We start from the raw sequence: 18,467 nt of genomic DNA, 5'->3' as shown, positions 1-18,467 counted from the left end.
TTTATATACATTAAAAAACAGCACATTGCGTGTTAGACAAACCCGGCATGGCCCTTGTTGCTAACAAACTTCTCAAACCGCTTGCCCTTGCGATCAGCAATGAGATCGTCAAGTTTCTCCCGGGCCTCCTGGACCTCCTTCTCACGCATGGGCGCTATACGCTCACCCTTACGCAGTTTGAAAAGATGAGCACCGCGAACCTTGCGGGGCTGCTCGTAACGGTCTTCGTAAAATGTGCGGTTGTGCAGCAGCGGAGGCATAAGATGCTCAATACCAAATCGGTAGGCAGCCTTCCAGAGATCGGCTTGGCGTCTCATTGAGTACTTGGGTTTGTGCCAGCTATTGGTGACCGGGTGACGATTCGGTAAGAATGGGTTTGCATTTTCGGCGTTTGTGAGCGTGGGCTTGGCGCTATACTCCCTGAACGGAGAAGGAGGGAACTTTTCAAAGAACCGCGACAGCACGGGCGGCAGCTCAGCAAAGTATGCGTTGGCCACGCCCTGCTTCTCGGCATTTGTAGCGCTCTTGATAACCTCAGAAGCAAGTCTTCGTGGGATGCGAAACAGAGCCAAGCTTGGTTTCATCTTTTTGTTGCCTGAGCTGTGAAAGCTTTCTGAATTATGTAAATGTGCTCGCGGTTTTTTCCTTTCCGTGAAAAAAAATGGGTTAGGGTCTTATCTACAGAAATACCGTTTGGCGAACTCAGTCATCACTTTCAATGTTGTTTTCAAAGGCTCGATGGTCTGTATTACCGCAATGCGTCCGGTCAATCTCCTCCAAGGCTTTGCTTAATGAAACTGAGGAGTTCATGGTAACAACGTACGCCCGGCCCCCTCAGGTTTTCGTCAAGGGCGACGGAACTTATATGTGGGACGCGGAGGGAAACAAGATGCTTGACTTTACTGCTGGAATTGCCGTCACTTGTTTGGGCCATTCTAACAAGGAGATTGCAAAGATCATGTTCGAGCAGGGCAATACTTTGGTCCATTCGTCGAACCTGTATTTTAATGAGTACACCCCACAGCTCAGTCAAAAGATTGTTCAGGCTACCAAGCAATCTGGGGCCATGAAGGACGCATCTCGTTTGTTTGTGTGCAACTCTGGCTCAGAAGCTAATGAGGCAGCCATCAAGTTTGCTCGTAAATACGGCAAGCAGGTTTCTGAAGACAAGATCGAGGTTCTGGCTTTCAAGGGCGGCTTCCATGGACGCACTTACGGCTCTTTATCGGCCACTTGCAACCCCAAATACCAGGCCCCTTTTGCACCTATGGTTCCAGGGTTCAAGTACTCTAGTATCAATGATATGGTTGCTTTGGATGAAATCACAGACAAGACTTGTGCGGTTATTGTCGAGCCTATCCAGGGCGAGGGCGGAATCAACCCATGCAGTGCCGAGTGGCTCAAAAGCGTTCGTCAGAAATGCGACAGCGTTGGTGCTTTGCTCATCTACGACGAGATCCAATGCGGTCTCGGTCGTACCGGTGACCTTTGGGCTCATAAAGCCGCTGGCCCGGATGCACACCCCGATATTCTTACTATGGCAAAAGCTTTGGGCAACGGCTATCCCATTGGTGCTACCATGGTTTCCGAAAAGGTCAACAACGTTCTCAAAGTCGGTGATCACGGCACAACCTATGGTGGTAACCCTCTAGGTTGTCGTATTGGTCTTTATGTTCTCAGCCAACTCACATCCCCAGAACTCATGGCCAACGTCACAAAAATCTCAGACCTTATAGTTGACCGGGCAAACTCTTGGATCTCAAAATACCCTAATCTTGTTACTGAGGTTCGGGGCCGCGGTCTCCTGCTTGGTGTCCAGCTATCCACCGCCCCTGATGCAGTTCTCGCTCATGCCCGCGACAGCGGTCTTCTGGTTATTACTGCAGGCACAAATACTTTGCGTCTGGTTCCTGCCTTGAACATTACTGAAGAGGACGCAGTCAAAGGTTTAGACATCCTTGAAGCGGCTCTCGAGAAAAATCAATAATTATAGATATTTAATACACTATCACCAGTTTGCGTGGCGCAATTTTGAAAACTTGCCTCGGCCGGTGTGAGCTTGTGCACCCGGCGGGGCATCTGGCTCTGCAAACGGCGCTGGAGAATGGCTGGGCCTGCGCTCCGTACTCACACTGGCACGAGAGCTCGACTGGCGGGAATAAATATGACTGAAATCGGTAGTGGACCGAGACTGTAGTCGCGGCCGCGCAGAGTCAGGTCCTTGTCCACTGGTATTAGGTAGCGCACCCATACTGGCCGTTGGCGACAACGATGGAGTCGACTGCACTAGCCATTCGGGCGGAGATGGATTGTAGTACCGATAGAGCGCCCGGGAAATGACTGTGTCGTCTTCATTACGATCCTTTTCGGTGCGTGAAATAGACATCCCCTGCAGCGACGTCGAGACACTGTCCACCTTGCCGCGGAACTTCCCCCACAAAAGAGACATTCTGGCAGGTTTACTGAGATTAGGTGATCGAATGGAAAAGGTCGATAAGATCTTAAAACAACGGATCACTGAGAGTTTTTACTGGAAACAGCATTGTTTTGGGTTGAATTCTGCTACTCTATGTGATAAAGCAGCGGAAATCAAAGCCGTTGGAGGCCTTCATCTCAACAGCCGTCCCACCCCGTTCATTTGTTTGGTGTACAAACTGGTTCTGATCCGTCCCGAACGGGAAATTGTTGAAGAATTGTTGCATCAGCCGTATTTCAAGTACCTCACAGCAATTGCTGCCGTTTACATCCGCCTAATGTACCCTTCAGTTGATGTGTACAAACTGCTGGAGCCTCTACTTGCCGATTACCGAAAGCTGCGCTGGCAGACTCGCAACGAAGAGGTACTGAGACACATGGATGAGCTTATAGACATGTTGCTCGAAGAGACGAGTGTTATGGATCTCACTTTCCCGCGATTAATTCCCAGAATACAGCTCGAGGATCGTCGGCTTTTGGATCCACCTGTAGAATACTAAAACAAGAAAAGATACCTACGTTAATGTATTTAAGAAATCACCTTCTCGATCATCTCGATGCCATAGTCCTTCTTGAGTTCCTTGCGGAGAGGGTCAGCGAGCTCAGGAGTAACGGGAGCATGAATACCGGGGGTGGTCAGGTCGCCGCGGAGGATTTGCTTGACAGCAACAGCACAGGGCACACCGACAAGGCGAGCCATAGCAGAGTAGCCATCAGGCTGGCCGGTGGGGTCGCCGTTCATAACAAGGGTAGAAGTGCGAACCTCCTTCTTGCCGTCGGCCCACTCAATACCAAACTTGTGCTGCAGCATGACCAAATCGCGCTCGCCCCTGTCGAACTGCATCTTCTCCTCGAGAGTAGCGCACAATGTGTCCAAAGGATTGCCACGAGGAGTGATGGGGGTGTCGCTGAAGGCGCCCAACCAACGAAGACCAGCAAGAATGCGCTCCTTGTCCTGCGTAGACTCAAATTCCGTCTTGGAGGAGATAGCACGCTCGAGTTCGATCTCAGAGGTAGCAGACGAGCCAACGACCTGTGCAAATGCCTTGTTCCAGGGCAAAGGCTCGTTAAGGAAGTCACGAGGAGTATCGTCCAAGAAACCAAGATCGACAAGAACTTTGACAAACTGGGGGAAGCCCTGGAAACGCAAAGTGCCACGAATAACCTCCTCGGCCTCGGGGATGTTGTAGCGCTCACGATAAGGAGTAGAGTCACGGTTGGGGTAGGCGACAAACGCATAGCCAGGATAGATGAAATAAGGCTTTGCTGTCTTCATGAGCTCAGGGCCCTCGACATCAACAACCTTGCCGTTCTGGTAGAAACGAGCAGCATTGCGGAGAGCAAGCAGGACACCGCGGGAAGACCAAGAGAACTTGTAACCGAGCGGGTTGTCAGAGTCCTCGGGAGCAGGCAAACCACCGCAGTATGAAAGGAAAGACTTGATCTTACCACCGTCTCTGTGGACGTCCTCAATAGTCTTGACGGCGTACAAATGGTCAATGCCGGGGTCCAGACCAATTTCGTTCATCACAACGATTCCGGCCTCCTTGACCTTAGCCTCCAGCTCCTTCATTGCCGGAGAAACATAAGAGGTAGTGACAACGTGCTTCTTTTTACGGCAGGCACTCTCAATGACCTGTGCGTGGTAGGTGTAAGGAATCAGAGAGATAACGAGATCATGCTCGCCAACCGCCTTGTCAAGAGCCGAAGAGTCAGAAACATCGAGCGAAATGGCCTTGGCACGGTCACCAGCGAGCTCCTTGGCCTTTGAAACGGTACGGCAGGCAACAGTAACCTCAACTCCAGGCTCTGCGGCAAGAATATCAACAGTGGGCTTGGCTACAAAGCCGGATCCGAGAAGCAGTACTTTCTGAGTCATTGTGCAGAGGGTGAAATTTCCGGGGTGTTCATGACTCAATTTTGAGGGGGGTGGGACCGAAACCGGGACCAGTGGCCAAAATGAACTAATCTATAGTACGGTACATTTAGGATTCTTGTAGTGTAGGGCGCATGATGATCTCGTTGACATCAACGTTTTCCGGCTGTCCGATCGCATAGGCAATGGTGTTGGCTACTGCGCTTGCCGGCATCGGCTCCACGTCGACATTGGCTTCCATTTCGGTCTCAATAACTCCAGGAGACATGTTCAACACTCTGACGTTATAAGGCTTAAGCTCCTGGCGAAGCCCTTCGCTGATTGCTCTCACCGCGAACTTGGATGCACAGTACACCACACTGCCGGGATAGACAACTCTTCCGGAAACTGAGCCTATGTTGATGATCTGGCCTGATTTTTGCCGTTTAAAGTACGGAACGATCGCATTTACGCCATACAGGACGCCCTTGACGTTGATATCGATACAAGTGTCCCATTCGGACACTCTGCCCTCTTCGAGATTGCCCTGCGTCATGTAGCCGGCATTGTTGACGAGCACATCGACACGGCCGTACAGATCAACAGCGGTTTTGACTAGTTTTTCAAGATCCTGCGGCTTGGTGACGTCTGTTTGCACCGCTGCTTCTTCTGGCTGGCCCAGGTCTTTGCACATGGTGCGCAACAGTTCGAGGCGGCGGGCGCCAACTACTACTTTTGCACCAGCCCCGGCCAAAGCATGGGCCGTGGCCTGTCCAAGGCCGCTGGAGGCACCTGTGATTACAACGACTTTACCGACGATGTTCATGTCAAGTGTTAGAATCGAGTATTAGCAACGTTTGCAATAACCGTTGCTGCAGGGGCCGCATGCATCGCCGTTTTGCATCCGCATCGCTTCCGGGCTTTCCGGCTATGGATGGTGATCTGGTTTGAATTAATCAGGCCTGCATTGTGTTTGAGCAAGTTGTCTAGTGCAGCGCTGCCGCCCCGGCAGACCCTCCAGATGCCAGCATAAAGAAACTCGCCTGGCTTACTGGCGTCCAGCTGTACGATAGTTGGATGTACTCTACTAAAAACTACATCAAGTATCGGCTATTTTATTCACTAGTCGAGGGCAGTGGGTCTGAAAGTGATTTCATTGATATCGACGTTCTCAGGCTGGCTGACGGCGTAAATCACAGCATCACTGAATGCAGTGCTCGGCGCAGTGGGCATAGATGCTTCACCGAAGGCCACCCTCAGGCCCTCGGACTCTGTGGGACCGGGAGAAATATTGAGAACGCGAATATTATGGGGCTTCAGCTCCTGACGCAGTCCCTCACTGATGGCACGGATCGCAAACTTGGTAGAACTGTAAACAACACCATTGCGCATCACGGAGTGACCGACAACAGAGCAGGTGTTGATGATCTGGCCCGACTTGCGCTCCTTGAAGTGCGGGAGCACGGCGTTCACGCCATACAAAACGCCTTTGACATTAGTGTCAATCATTCTGTCCCAAGCGTCAACATCTCCAGCCTCAATCGGACTGAACGTGGCAACACCTGCATTGTTCATCAACACGTCAATCTTGCCGTAGAGTTTTAGGGCGGTCTGGATCAGATTCTCGACCTGCTCCTGCTTGCTAACGTCAACCTCGACGGCAGATTCCTCGGGCAGTCCGAACTCCTTGACCAGAGCGCGTAGTTTGTCAACACGGCGCGCGCCAACAACCACCTTGGCTCCGGCCTTGGTCAATTCATGCGCACTGGTCTCACCAAGGCCACTAGAGGCGCCGGTAATAACAATAACTTTTCCTTCGATTCCTTTCACTGACATTGTGAAATATTGTGTGCAACTCTTGGCTTAATTAATACTAATTCCCCGACATCCCGGACAACTTGCTGTTAAATAGACGATCTGCTCATGCCATGCAGGTTCATGCGTAGTTTGTCATGCAGTGGTGGCAAGTATTAGCCAATGTAATTTGACCGTGACGGCGGCCGGATCCTGGTCTGGGAGGCATTGTAAACAGTTTCTATAGAGCAATTGAGATAATAAGCATGTACGACACCACTATAGAGTTAGTGCATAAAGTTACGGGCCCTGTAAGGGGCTGTTCGCGCTTATCGCAGACACTACACTATACCGTGTCTACCACTTGGATGTATCATGTTTCAGCCTAAACCGCATACCAAGAGCTTTCGAGGGCATCGGTTATTTGAACTTAGGTGTCAATAATAGCTGGTTTCGATTGTATCCTTTATGTTATAACTTCTATTTAAAGTGTCTGAGCAGTTGGACGGAAAATAATCTCGTTCACATCGACGTTCTCGGGCTGGCCGATGGCGAAAATAATTGCATCAGTAAAGGCTGTGTTAGGCACAGAGTCCAGCTTCATGCTAGCAAAGCTATCAAGAACATCCTTGTCCTTAATGGCAAGGAACAATTCAGACTCGGTGGCACCAGGTGACACATTGAGAACACGAACGTTGTAAGGCTTCAGCTCCTGTCTCAGGCCCTCGCTAAGAGCCTTGACTGCAAACTTGGTGCCCGAGTAAACGGTCGATCCAGGAGACACGACATGGCCAGCCACCGACGACACGTTGATGATTTGACCCGACATTTGCTTCTTGAAAACGGGCAGCACAGCATTGACACCGTACAAAACGCCCTTGATGTTGATGTCGATCATGGCATCCCACTCGTCGACCCGGCCCTTCTCAACCAGAGACAGCGGCATGTATCCAGCATTGTTGAGCAGAACGTCCACGCGGCCGTGAAGATCAACGGCCGTCTTGATGAGGGCCTCGACATCTTCACGTTTAGTGACATCGACCTTCACCGCAGCCTGTGCGGGCTCACCAATTTCTTTGACGAGCGCCTGTAGGCGATCCAACCGGCGGGCTCCTACAACAACCTTAGCACCAAGCTTGGCCAGCTCGCGCGCCGAGGCTTCACCCAGGCCACTAGAGGCACCGGTAATGACAACGACCTTTCCCTTGATATTATTAGCAGACATGTTTAGTTGGAATCAAGTGCCATTGCCACTTTTATAAGCCGCCGTTGCTGCAGTATTACATAATCGCACAGGTCTGCAGGTATTGGACGCTGATCGGAAGGACTGGCAAATATTCCGCAATCGATGGTTTTATCTTTAATCTTGAAAAAATATACACTGTGCTACTGTGAGAGGGTCGAAGAGGGGGGCTGAGTTTTCCTAGATCGCGGAGGACTGTTTTTTGCAATTGTCTCTATTTAGACGCTGGCCCATGATCAGGCGTTCGTCGTGCCTGCCATCGCCACCAAGTATTACTAGCATGTAGCAATTCAAAATCTGCCCGTGTTTTCATAAAGCCTTGACAGCCCTTGATCCGGTACTAGGTACCGCCTTGTATGCTAGCGATGCTACGGAATCAGCTAAAACTACAACCCAAAGCTGGTGCCCGCACCGCTTAGACTCCTCTTCCACGCATTCCTGCTCGGCCACGAGATCCACCCCGTCCTCTGGCGCCCCCGCGGCCCCGTTTGACCACCGGGCGATGGTTCCGGGGCTTGGGCCCATCATCGACCAACATAGAGTCCAACGGCACTGAGTCTGGCAAAACATAGTGTCTGATCGTGCTTCCCCGGATGGTCATTGTGTCTAGGAACACGGGATCCTGCTCTTTGACCGTCATCCGTACTCCCCGCAGAGTGGTATTCATATTTGGGCTGACCGACTCGATTGTGCCTGCGACAACCGTGCCATTTTTGAGTTCAATTTGAACGTGCTCGGCAGTGAGCTTCATTAAGAAGCGTACAAGCTTCATATCGTCTAAAACGTTCAACTAGTTTCGATTTCTGAGCGATAGAAAGAAAGCTTGCCGGGCTTGGTCAGCAACCCTGTGTGTCGTACTGTTTTTTTCGGGCGCAACCCAATTGAAAGTTAACGGAACATGGCCATTATTGCAACATTGAAGGCGAAGGGGAAGTTTTCCAAGCTGCCCAGTGAGGTCTCTCTGGAGCCGACCGATACTGCCGCTTCGCTAGCATCTATGATTGCCAAAGACACCGGGCTGGCTGCCAATCGAATTCGGCTCACCGTGAAAGGAGACAAGCCTACCAGCGAAAAGTCCAAGTCCAAGGACAAGGTGCTGTCAAATTCAGACCGGCTGGCTAGCTTCGCTACCGACGACGCTGTGACCGTCTATGTTCGCGATCTGGGGCCGCAGATTGCCTGGCGCACTGTCTTCTTGATTGAGTACCTGGGTCCCTTGCTCATCCACCCCATTTTCTACTTTGGTCAAAAACTTATCTACGGCAAGGCGTTCACGCACTCCGCCAGCCAAAGACTGCTGTTTGTCTGCGTGCTTTTGCACTTTGTCAAACGCGAGGTCGAGACTGCCTTTGTGCACAAATTCTCCCTGGCAACCATGCCCTTTTTCAATCTTTTCAAGAATTGCTCCCACTACTGGCTGCTTTCTGGCGTTTTGCTCGCATATTTTAGCTACGCTCCTGCCTCGTTCGCCCAGGGTAGCATTCTGAACAAGTTCCTGTTCGGAAGCAACCTGTTTGAATGGGACAGCAACCAGCTGATTCTGCTCGGCGTTGCCTGGCTGTTTGCTGAGCTCTCGAACCTGACTGTTCACCTCAATCTAGCATCGCTGCGCTCAACAGGCTCCACCGAACGTAAGATCCCCTACGGCTACGGATTCGACAAGGTGTCGTGCCCCAACTACTTTTTTGAGGCCTGGGGCTGGTTTGTGCTGTCTTGCGTGGGCCAGAACTGGTCTATCTGGCTATTTTTCATCGTGGGGTCCCTGCAGATGTACTTCTGGGCCGTCAAAAAGCACAAGCGCTACCTCGCTGAGTTCCCAGACTACCCCAAGAACCGCACCGCTTTTATCCCCTATCTTTGCTAGGTTTTAAACTCTCAGTACTAGTTACTACTCCTCCGAAACCCCGTTGGGCCCGTCATGCCCCCCTCCCCCTCCTCCTTACCGCGGCTTGGTCAGCCGAGCGATTACAAAAATCTGCGTCTCCCACGTGTGAATTTAACTACCAAAATGTCGTCGGTCAGTCCAGCAGAAAAAATCAAGGAGTTGTTCTTCGACTCGCTCTGCCTTGATTCGTTCGGTATCCAGGAGGACGGCTATCTGTCCGTGTGCGCCATAAACACGTACGTGCTCGCTCTGCCGCTGCTCTTGCTCGCGCTCTACACCATCCCCAAGCTGTTCAATCTGAAGGACAATGGACCCTCCCATAGCCCCCTCGGTCACGGACGCATGCTGCTGATTGTGCTGCACACCGCCGTTGCCAGCTACTACGGTCCCGCGATCTACAATGTCATCTCGTCGACCCTCGTGCTGCCGGCCATGGGATTCGCCTTTATTCTGACCTTCATGGAGTTCAACGGCGTCACCATTCCCCGCCAGCCCCTAGAGCTTTACTACCACGTGTGGTCCGCGTCCACTGGCTACTTCATCATCAAACACATTGCTGATCACGTCGATCTCCGCGAGCGTCCCGACATTCTCGGCACTATCGCTATCTGCTTCGTGTCTTTTATCGCCGGTGCCTACCGCAATATTGCCGATGCTATCGAGCCCGAGACCGCGGAGCCCAGGAAGCAAAAGTCCGAGTAAATCGTCGCGTCGTTGAAGTAGTCGTTTCCTTCGCAGACTCGAAATATCCGTTTAGCGCTGGTTTCACCCTAGTTTTTGGTCGAAAGTCTCTTCAAAGCCTCTGTAGACATAAAGTATTCTTCCCCCCCCCCCTAAAATCACTCTCCTCCGCCCGTCCGTCCGCCCGGTTCCGCTTGGGGACTAAAGCCCGCATCTTATGTACTAGGTTAAGGGCACGCTTAGCGGGGTTGGGGGCCCTCAGTGCTGGGGCTATAAAAGCAGACACTCCCGCTTGACGGTTAAAGAGACTATATAGCTATGCGTCTTCTCTTTGGCAACGCAGCCATTGCCCGGCGTAGCTTCTCCACGTCTCTAGCCGCGGCTCACAAGTTCAGACGCATTCCGTCGTTTGGAAATATTAACCCCATTGACCTCTCAAAGTACCAGCAAGAGCCTCTCGTAGAGGAGAACCAGGCTGCAACCCACGAAAAGGCCGCCAAGGACCTCACAGAGCTCTCACACGAAGGTGGCCTATTCAAATCGTTTTTGTTCGGCTCCAGCCAGGCTCAATTGGAGGCCGCGGAGACTGAACGCTCCTTCAGCGAGCGCCTGATGCGAGGTGGCTATGTCCACGAATTGCTCATCCATGACGTGCTTCCCTCAAAGTCCACTGAGTACACTGAGCTCTTGGGCACAATGTATCCGAAACTTAACGAGGACCGCTCTATTCCCGCCCGGCTCATTGGCTCGTGGCGCACCGTTGTGGGCGACATGGATCAGTTCGTGCACATCTGGGAGTACGACGGCTATCCGGCTTTCCACACCTCAAAGGTGGCAATCCACAAATCAATCGACTATTTGCAGTATTTGGAAACTCTCCGTACTTGTCTGCGCTCCCGCACTTCACAACTCGTCCATGAATTTGACTTCTGGGGCGGAACCCCGGCTCCCCGAAGCCTAGGCGGTATCTTTGAGCTTCGCACTTATGACCTGAAGCCGGGCCGTCTTGCTGAATGGGAAGTCAACTGGCGCCACGGCCTCGAGTGCCGACGGCAGGTCATGGAACCTATCGGCGCCTGGTTCTCCGGCGTGGGCAAACTCAACCGCGTCTACCACATCTGGCAGTTCCTTGACATGCAGCACCGTAAAATCTCTCGCCGCCGCAGCTGGGAAATTGAAGGTTGGGCCGAGACAACCCACAAGACTGTCAATTTGATCGATCACATGGAATCGCAGATTATGGTTCCCATGGACTTTAGTCCCTTACGGTAGGTATGTACGTATTATAATCTTAAGCGCGATTCCATTTTTTGCTGAACCGCTTTTGTTTGCGCTTGCTCATCACCTTGTCGGCACGGCCAGTCTGGATATCTCCTGAAGCAAGTTCCGTCTCTGGATCGAATTGAGAAAGAGCGTCCACGAGCGACGGCTCATCGACTTCCTCAATGCTTTCCTTTTTGACATTCCACACATCCACTGGCTTTGTGCCGTTTTCTTCAAGCTCAAGGTCCGACTTGCCGCTCTTTTTCAGGCCCCCTCGTTGTTGCACAGACTTGGCCCCAAGCATCCAAATGTCGCCGCCATTAGCTTTGCGGGCGTCGTGATATGCTTGCTTGCCTTGTGATCTGGCCACCGTCCAGTGTTCAATATTCCCCGACGGCGCACAGACCTCCATAAGAACGTGTTTGTGCCGTTTCAATGGGTGCTTTAAGATTCGAGGACCCGGCGCTTCAGGTGCGGGTTCATCTTCGCAGACTTTGGTGGCCCGCTCAATGGCCAGATAACTGAATGTGGCCGACTCATTTGCCGAACCAAAGGGCCTGCCCTTGCCAGCAAGTGCCTTGCCACCTCTGCCTCGACCATATTCCTCGTCAACTGAGGGATCCCATGGTTGGGATAGATATTGACCTTTCTTCAACTCCATAGTGAATCGGGGTCTATGTACATTTTGGTTGAATCGACACCAGTTTGCACTGGCCGGGTTTTTCATAGCCTGTCGGTTCTCCAGGCCAACCTGAAGAGGACACTGTTTATGGTGAACACATGGTGCGACAACCCGGACTCCAAAAATGGCACTTTCGGGGGCAGGTGTTTTCCGAAGTGCCCATTTTGACGGCTGCTGGCTCTGGTTCTCCGGCCGAATAAGAACCTGGCGGGCTCGAGCAATGGACTCGAATCCTAGCGGATCGCCTCGCTCGACAAATAATAAAACACCGCCTGGAGAAAGTAAATTGATCAGCCGTTGGGCATGGCTGTCAACAATGTCTTTGCCGTCGGGCCCCGAGTGGTACAATTGATGCGTAGAAATAATCAAATCATAGTCGAGAACCGAATTTGCTCCTGGCATCTCGTCCTTGATATTAGTGTGCTGCTCTTCGAGTAAATCCTCTTCCAACACACGCAAAAGCTGTTTTGCACGTCGCTCCATCCTAGGATGCCCGAAAATGACTGCGACTTTGCGCTCCAAACTAGGAAATATAGCTGATGCAGCGAGAACTCCCGTGCCCGGACCGTATCCAACATCCAGTATCCGTTTTGGATTGAAATCCTTTAGTCTTTTTTGAACTTCCAACAGAGCATTCGATATAGATGCGTAGCTTTGTAAAAACGTGCCCAGAATATTCGTCTCGACGTCAATACTCTCCTGGGCAAACGTATGGGCCTGGCCGTTTGCCAGCCCTTTATACAATGCAGAAACTTTTTGCCTTAAATATTGAGGATCCCAATGTTTTGTGAACGTTTGCACGGTGTCTGCAAGATCATCGGGCAAATAGAGCATGCCGGGAGAGGGCGATTTGCCCTCGAGGGTAGCCAGATCGAATCTTGACTCCCTTGTCTCCTCTACAACGCTTTGTCCATCTGTGTCGACATCCTGAGAACGTTTGATAATTGGCACATCATCGTTCGGTGCCAAGTATCCATGAAAATTCGAACTCCACCGACAACCAACTCTTAGTCCCCGTCTGATCATCTGACGAAAAAAATTAATTAGATCAAGTTTATTAATCCAACTGCCATCACAGGCCCAATATGAAAACCGTTTTGTGCCTGCATGGATACACGCAGAACGGGTCATTGTTTGCCCGCAAAGCATCGGCAATTAGAAAAGCACTTGCAAAGGCAGGCTATGAATCGTACTTTTTGTCGGGGCCCATTTCCGTGAGCCCAAGTGACCTGGATTTCGCCGTCGAAGAGGGAGCTAGCGATATGCTCTCATGGTGGCCCACTAATGAGCACGATCCAAAGTACTATAAGCTCGGCGATGCGTTCCAGACTATAAAGGACGCCGTAGAGACCGCGGGGCCCTTCGAAGGTGTGTTGGGCTTCAGTCAAGGCGCAGGGTTGGCTGCCGTGGTCACCCGACACCTGCCCGAGTTGGTGCCGTCCCATCCACCTCTCAAGTTCGCAGTGCTCTATTCCGGTTTCAAGCTCAAGCCGGAGGAGTATGCTCACTTTTACGATCCCAAACTCTCTACCCCTTCTCTGCATGTTATAGGCACGCTAGACACAATCGTGAGTGAAGAGCGCAGCATGGCCCTCTATGACGCGTGCGAAAACCCCCAGATTCTCAAACATCCCGGTGGACACTACGTGCCCTCTCAAAAGCCCGTTGTCGAAGCTGTCATGGCTTTCATTAAAAGCACCGAGTCTCCGCTCTCCCCCAGCGATGAAGACAGTGCAAGCGATTGGGATCAGTTCGATAAAATTGGTGGTAATTAAGATGTATATAGTGCTACATGAGAGCAGCATTTTTAATTTGTGTGATATCATCAAATTTAAACACGGTCGGCTAGAGCTGCCTTTTTCATCTTATGAACCTGCTCGCGAAGCTCGTCCCGGTCCTCCTCAGCAATGATCAATTGGGTCTTGAGGTCTTTGATAAGAAGCTCAGCTTGGCGGTAGTTTAGACTACCAACAGACTGTGTACTGATGTCAGGGTCTTGGTTTGCCTCCGAAGAAGGCCCAGCAAGCAGCCGTGCCTCGTTCAACTCATCTTGCAGAGTGGCATTAGCTTCTTTAATTCGTGAAAGCTCGGCCCGAGTCTTTGACAACGCGCTCTGCTGGTTCTGCAAGTACTCGACAGACTTGTTATACTCTGCTTCCAGTTCATTGCAACGAGTTTTGGCGGCATCCAGCTGACTCTGCAACCCAGTCATGTCCTGGCTGCTTTGCTCCTTGAATGCCCGCAACGTAACAAGCTCAGACTCTGCTTCCTTGTGCTTGGCGGAGATGTCGTCGACCGACTTGGCCCGGCCTTTTGCCGTCTCTAATTCAAGCTGTACCTGCTTCAACTCCTCCTGTAGTTCGGAAATATCATTGTATGCCTCATTGAGATCCTCCTGTGTCTCCTCGATAACCTTCTTTTGAGATTCGTAGAGATCCCGATAGTGATCGGATGATCCGCCGCTTTCAATAGAACGTTTAGGCTCGCCCGTACCAGCCAATGCTGCACCGGTAGCTGCTCCCGCAACTGCACCACCCACGGCCGGGAAAACACTCCACTTGGAGAACAGTTCATCAATCTTGGAGTGGTAGTCTAGCTGCTTGGTCTCAACGTCGCGCTCTGTGCTGGCACTCTCGAGAGCAGCCAATCGCTTCTTGAGCTCTTCGTTCTCCGCGGCTAGACCTTCTGCCCGCTTCACGGCTTCTTCAGCTTGTTTACGGTGAAGCGCTGCTGAATCATTTGCAGCACTCACAACAGCCATCTGCTCAGCAGTCGACTGATAAAGTGCTTCGTACTGCTTCTGAAGTGCGGTGCGTTCAGATTGAAGTTTTCCAAAAGCCTCCTGGTGATCAAGTAACTCACGGCGTATGTTGGCAAGATTTTGTCGTTCACCAATAGTGCTTGAACCTTGCAGCTTTCTTTGCTCGGCCATTTGTTGTCTCAAGTGGTCAAACTCGCTGGGTTCAATGGATTTGCGCGCTGGTATAATATCATCGCAAATAGCAGCTGAATTGGCTTCTTGGTCTGGCTCAACCATTTCCTTTTCCACTGTATCACTTGTGCCGTGTGCATTGGCATTCACCACTGCGGCACCAACTGGCTGTACTACAGTATTCTCAGGTGTCTGAGTAGGGTTGGAAAGATCAGAGATATCATTAGAGATCGCCTTGTTCTCTAGGGAATTGCCTGGTTCATCTCCTGTTTCCGAAGTCACAGGTGCTACACCAGCGGCTTCTTCAGAAGTAGGCACTGTTTCAGCTTCAGTTTTTTCAGTAATTCCCTCAGTGCCGGTCCCTTCATTAGGAGATACCGCTTCAAATAATGCATCTTTGCTTACAGGTGTTGCAGATTGTGTAGCAGCGGCAGCATCTGCTTGAGTCGCTGTTTCAGGTACAGATGCCTCTTCAGGCGCTGCTTGATTGGTAGATGCTACACCAGTAACAATCGAAGCTTTAGAAAAAAGCACGTCAGGAGACTCTGCATTACCATCTTTCAAAGAGCGCGCATGGACTGGCTTCTCATAATCACTTTCTTTGTCACCTCGGCCGAGTTCGGTATCCCCTGACGAAGATGATGTAGCCCTCCAAAGGGTGTCAGGGGTACCGGAACCAATCTCAGACGCTTCAGCTAGATTGTGATGTCCCTCAGAACGAGGTAGGGCACCGGGTATATCAGCGGTGATATTCTCGAGATCCGCAGCCTCTCTAATCTCAACCTCGCGAGGAGACGTAACCTGCTCAGGCTCACCATCTTTTGCAACAGGAGAACTCGCCATCTGCTCCAGATCATCAGCTACTTGTATAGGTGAAGATTCGAGCCCCCGAGCAGCCAGTTTGGAATCAGATGCTTCCGGCTCACGAAGAGACATTTCCTGAGAAGGTGAACCTGGCTGCAACTCGCGCGGTACCGTACGATCCTTCGTGGACTCTGCTTGTGCTGCAGCTTCCGCTTCTGCAGCGGCTTCTGCTTCTGCGAGCATACCGGCGGTGGTAACAGGAACAACAGCTGGGTCACCCCGGCTAGAGTGAGACAGAGGAGCAATTGAGCCCTCAGATGGCAGACCAATTGTAGCAGAACCTCTAGAGTTCAAAGTGGCCGGTAAATCAGTCGCCGACTCGAACTCATCAGACTCTGCCACGGACATTGCAGGTGCTGGGGCTTGGCCAGGCATTCCACCAACCTGTGATTGAGGAGGCTGCCAAGATTGACGTTTCAAGAGGATGGATTTCCGTGCAGCAGGCGTAGATCTTGCCGAGGTCTCACGAGTGAGCTGTGTGCCCTGTGCTGCGCTTGTGTCAGCTTCAACTGCGTCGCCTGTACTCAGGCTAGTGTCTGCCGCCGGGTGCAGTGTCTCTCTAGTTTCGGGCTGAGAAGCAGCACTACCACTGCTATTTAAAACAGAGGTATCTGTCTCAGCAGTTTCGTCAGGATAATTGATCCGACTGACATCTAGAACATAAGCAGCACTACTCTGATCGGTGCCACCCCATACTAAAATCTTGTCCCCGTCAAACGCAGTCAAAGAGTGGCCTGATCGAGGACAGGGACCGGGTCCCAAATTTTGGAATGTATACCATTTATGGGTCGTAAGTTGGAGAGCAAAAAGTTGATCAATCAGGTTGCCTTGAGAGGACATACCACCAAATACATACATGGTATCTCCGATGATAGTCGCAGCGTGGCCTTGACAGGGCGCAGGAACGTAGCCGGTACAATCTAATTGAGTCCATTCGTTAAGTGCAGGGTCATAACACCATGTATCCGAGTACCACAAGTCACGGTTAGCGCCACCAAACAAGTAAATCTTATCTTGGTATGTTACAACGGTGTGGTTGGTTCGGGGAGGTGGTGGTGGTGTAAGGGGCTCAATTTTCTCCCAATGGCAGGCTGGCGATCGAAGCTGGGTCAGATCAAACATCCACATATCGCTGTAAAACATATCATCGACCTGACCGCCAAACACGAACAGCTTGACACCCACACTCACCAAAGAGTGACCATAACGGCCGGTGGGACGAGGTCCCTTGGGCTCGGCAATGGTCCATCGCAAAGTTGTTGTGTTGAGCAAATATAGGTTATTGTCAAGAGGGTCAGTTTCTTGAATCTTGGTGTCACCGCCGAACAAAATGTACGCGTTGCCAAGGGTTAAACCAGCATGGCCAACACGAGCACTTACATCTGCACCTTCGGTACGCAATTGGTATCCAGTCAACATGTGTGTATCAATAACCCACAGATCATTGAGGATATCCATATCGCGAATGCCACCCATGATGAAGAGCTCGCCGTCGCGAGCAGCAATGTAATTGGCCGAGTGGCCGAATCGAGGAGACGGGCATGCGCGACGAATTTGCCATTCCGCCCACGGGTTCTCGCTAGTCGGAAGATTGAAAAAATGGGCTGGGCTCTGAGAAGGCGGCGAGGAGATTGACTGCTTATAACGTTCCTGGAAAGATCTATCGTGCTCACGCAGTTGATCTAGATCACGCAGCTGTTGCTGTTGCTGTTGCTGCCCATCTTGTGCTTTGCCTAGTGCTCCTTGCTCAGGTTGCCGTGGGCCCTGAGAAATGCTGGGGACATGGTGACGCTGGGTCTCTGGCTGACCGGAATGAACCTCGTCGCGCGCGACAAACGGACTATCCAAATGGTGCGGATTCTGAGTAGGGCCATACTTTGCTTCATTTTGTTGAGCCATAGAGTACCCGGCTAGAGTTTGAGCAGGCTCTCCAAGCTGCTGGTTGAAAGCACCGGAGGGACCACCAATTGAACCACCTACACCAGGAGACGGAATCATGCCGCCATTTAGTTGTAAACCTAGTCCATTTGCACGTTTGGTAGAGTTAGGGGTATTTCCTGCGTTTCCGCCGGTCGATCTTGGGGTGCCGTCGTAGTCGAGCGTCGAGGCCACTGCGGACGCTGATTCTAGTGAGGACGAGGTAGACACTTTCCGCGTCGGCGACTTGCCAAAGCTAGCTCTATCTGAACCATCGTCAGATCGTGTGCTATCTCGCTTCTTACGATACTTTTTCAGGAGCGATGGCATTTTTTCGCCTATCGTTCGTTAAGCGTCACGTTGGAAGGTGAATGTGAATTAAGTAAACGACACACGCTGCGCAGAAACGCGCTTCCATCAATATATTATTAACCATCCCCCGCCATTTCGAACAAGACCAAAATAGCCTTGTTGAGCTAACTTTAATGAGAAAGGCCCGCAATATACAATGAACTAGCCTAACAGTACATAAATTAAACCCCAACTTTCGGGAGCCGCAAGATTCGAGGATCGTCGAAACACGGGCTGTTCAGCCTGCTGCAATGCAGGTGTCTAGGCAACCTGAAAATGGCGGTAGCTAAAGCCAGCTGGGTATATATGCGAGTTTATTTTGGCTTTAGAGTTACAGAAACGCGATGAAAAACGGGGCATGGGATGAAATGGTAAGCCTCTGAGCAGTTAGTTGGAATTGCAAAACCCCGTGTCTAGGCCGCGTGTGGTTCCTTGGTGTAAAGCATCACGTGATGACACATCTCCCTCCATCGTGATCAAATATGATCGCCGCTCGGTGGGTCCCAGCCGGGGGTTTGGGTTAGG

General features: G+C 51.4%; 15 protein-coding genes across 15 annotated transcripts; 6 read left to right on the top strand and 9 right to left on the bottom strand.

Moving 5' to 3' along the window:
- Window positions 1-32: 32 nt before the first annotated feature.
- B9G98_03211 (54S ribosomal protein L25, mitochondrial) lies at window positions 33-584 on the bottom strand (the record flags this gene model as incomplete). Its single annotated transcript, XM_024809768.1, has 1 exon — window positions 33-584. The coding sequence occupies one exon, from the start codon at window positions 582-584 to the stop codon at window positions 33-35; it is 552 nt and encodes a 183-aa protein (XP_024665536.1).
- Window positions 585-718: 134 nt separating this feature from the next.
- Window positions 719-1,987, top strand: B9G98_03210 (Acetylornithine aminotransferase, mitochondrial; the record flags this gene model as incomplete). The annotated part of the gene is made up of 1 exon (XM_024809767.1): window positions 719-1,987. One exon carries the CDS (start codon window positions 719-721, stop codon window positions 1,985-1,987), a length of 1,269 nt encoding a protein of 422 aa, XP_024665535.1.
- A 21-nt stretch (window positions 1,988-2,008) lies between these two features.
- On the bottom strand, window positions 2,009-2,449 carry B9G98_03209 (hypothetical protein; the record flags this gene model as incomplete). The annotated part of the gene is made up of 1 exon (XM_024809766.1): window positions 2,009-2,449. The coding sequence occupies one exon, from the start codon at window positions 2,447-2,449 to the stop codon at window positions 2,009-2,011; it is 441 nt and encodes a 146-aa protein (XP_024665534.1).
- A 31-nt stretch (window positions 2,450-2,480) lies between these two features.
- Window positions 2,481-2,975, top strand: B9G98_03208 (Pre-mRNA-splicing factor 38; the record flags this gene model as incomplete). Its single annotated transcript, XM_024809765.1, has 1 exon — window positions 2,481-2,975. The coding sequence occupies one exon, from the start codon at window positions 2,481-2,483 to the stop codon at window positions 2,973-2,975; it is 495 nt and encodes a 164-aa protein (XP_024665533.1).
- Window positions 2,976-3,004: 29 nt separating this feature from the next.
- On the bottom strand, window positions 3,005-4,354 carry B9G98_03207 (Saccharopine dehydrogenase [NADP(+), L-glutamate-forming]; the record flags this gene model as incomplete). The annotated part of the gene is made up of 1 exon (XM_024809764.1): window positions 3,005-4,354. One exon carries the CDS (start codon window positions 4,352-4,354, stop codon window positions 3,005-3,007), a length of 1,350 nt encoding a protein of 449 aa, XP_024665532.1.
- Window positions 4,355-4,460: 106 nt separating this feature from the next.
- Window positions 4,461-5,156, bottom strand: B9G98_03206 (hypothetical protein; the record flags this gene model as incomplete). Its single annotated transcript, XM_024809763.1, has 1 exon — window positions 4,461-5,156. The coding sequence occupies one exon, from the start codon at window positions 5,154-5,156 to the stop codon at window positions 4,461-4,463; it is 696 nt and encodes a 231-aa protein (XP_024665531.1).
- Window positions 5,157-5,452: 296 nt separating this feature from the next.
- On the bottom strand, window positions 5,453-6,166 carry B9G98_03205 (hypothetical protein; the record flags this gene model as incomplete). The annotated part of the gene is made up of 1 exon (XM_024809762.1): window positions 5,453-6,166. The coding sequence occupies one exon, from the start codon at window positions 6,164-6,166 to the stop codon at window positions 5,453-5,455; it is 714 nt and encodes a 237-aa protein (XP_024665530.1).
- A 442-nt stretch (window positions 6,167-6,608) lies between these two features.
- On the bottom strand, window positions 6,609-7,349 carry B9G98_03204 (hypothetical protein; the record flags this gene model as incomplete). The annotated part of the gene is made up of 1 exon (XM_024809761.1): window positions 6,609-7,349. One exon carries the CDS (start codon window positions 7,347-7,349, stop codon window positions 6,609-6,611), a length of 741 nt encoding a protein of 246 aa, XP_024665529.1.
- Window positions 7,350-7,782: 433 nt separating this feature from the next.
- B9G98_03203 (Small nuclear ribonucleoprotein Sm D1) lies at window positions 7,783-8,139 on the bottom strand (the record flags this gene model as incomplete). Its single annotated transcript, XM_024809760.1, has 1 exon — window positions 7,783-8,139. One exon carries the CDS (start codon window positions 8,137-8,139, stop codon window positions 7,783-7,785), a length of 357 nt encoding a protein of 118 aa, XP_024665528.1.
- A 126-nt stretch (window positions 8,140-8,265) lies between these two features.
- Window positions 8,266-9,231, top strand: B9G98_03202 (hypothetical protein; the record flags this gene model as incomplete). The annotated part of the gene is made up of 1 exon (XM_024809759.1): window positions 8,266-9,231. One exon carries the CDS (start codon window positions 8,266-8,268, stop codon window positions 9,229-9,231), a length of 966 nt encoding a protein of 321 aa, XP_024665527.1.
- A 144-nt stretch (window positions 9,232-9,375) lies between these two features.
- On the top strand, window positions 9,376-9,954 carry B9G98_03201 (hypothetical protein; the record flags this gene model as incomplete). Its single annotated transcript, XM_024809758.1, has 1 exon — window positions 9,376-9,954. One exon carries the CDS (start codon window positions 9,376-9,378, stop codon window positions 9,952-9,954), a length of 579 nt encoding a protein of 192 aa, XP_024665526.1.
- Window positions 9,955-10,251: 297 nt separating this feature from the next.
- Window positions 10,252-11,205, top strand: B9G98_03200 (Protein NipSnap 1; the record flags this gene model as incomplete). The annotated part of the gene is made up of 1 exon (XM_024809757.1): window positions 10,252-11,205. The coding sequence occupies one exon, from the start codon at window positions 10,252-10,254 to the stop codon at window positions 11,203-11,205; it is 954 nt and encodes a 317-aa protein (XP_024665525.1).
- A 19-nt stretch (window positions 11,206-11,224) lies between these two features.
- Window positions 11,225-12,904, bottom strand: B9G98_03199 (37S ribosomal protein S22, mitochondrial; the record flags this gene model as incomplete). Its single annotated transcript, XM_024809756.1, has 1 exon — window positions 11,225-12,904. One exon carries the CDS (start codon window positions 12,902-12,904, stop codon window positions 11,225-11,227), a length of 1,680 nt encoding a protein of 559 aa, XP_024665524.1.
- Window positions 12,905-12,963: 59 nt separating this feature from the next.
- Window positions 12,964-13,653, top strand: B9G98_03198 (Dihydrofolate reductase; the record flags this gene model as incomplete). The annotated part of the gene is made up of 1 exon (XM_024809755.1): window positions 12,964-13,653. The coding sequence occupies one exon, from the start codon at window positions 12,964-12,966 to the stop codon at window positions 13,651-13,653; it is 690 nt and encodes a 229-aa protein (XP_024665523.1).
- Window positions 13,654-13,709: 56 nt separating this feature from the next.
- On the bottom strand, window positions 13,710-17,921 carry B9G98_03197 (Kelch repeat-containing protein 2; the record flags this gene model as incomplete). Its single annotated transcript, XM_024809754.1, has 1 exon — window positions 13,710-17,921. One exon carries the CDS (start codon window positions 17,919-17,921, stop codon window positions 13,710-13,712), a length of 4,212 nt encoding a protein of 1,403 aa, XP_024665522.1.
- Window positions 17,922-18,467: the final 546 nt, after the last annotated feature.

This window comes from Wickerhamiella sorbophila, assembly GCF_002251995.1.
Source record: "Wickerhamiella sorbophila strain DS02 chromosome Unknown contig3, whole genome shotgun sequence".
In the NCBI taxonomy this organism is placed as follows: Eukaryota; Fungi; Ascomycota; class Dipodascomycetes; order Dipodascales; family Trichomonascaceae; genus Wickerhamiella; species Wickerhamiella sorbophila.
This window is presented reverse-complemented; position numbering and strand designations above follow the sequence as displayed.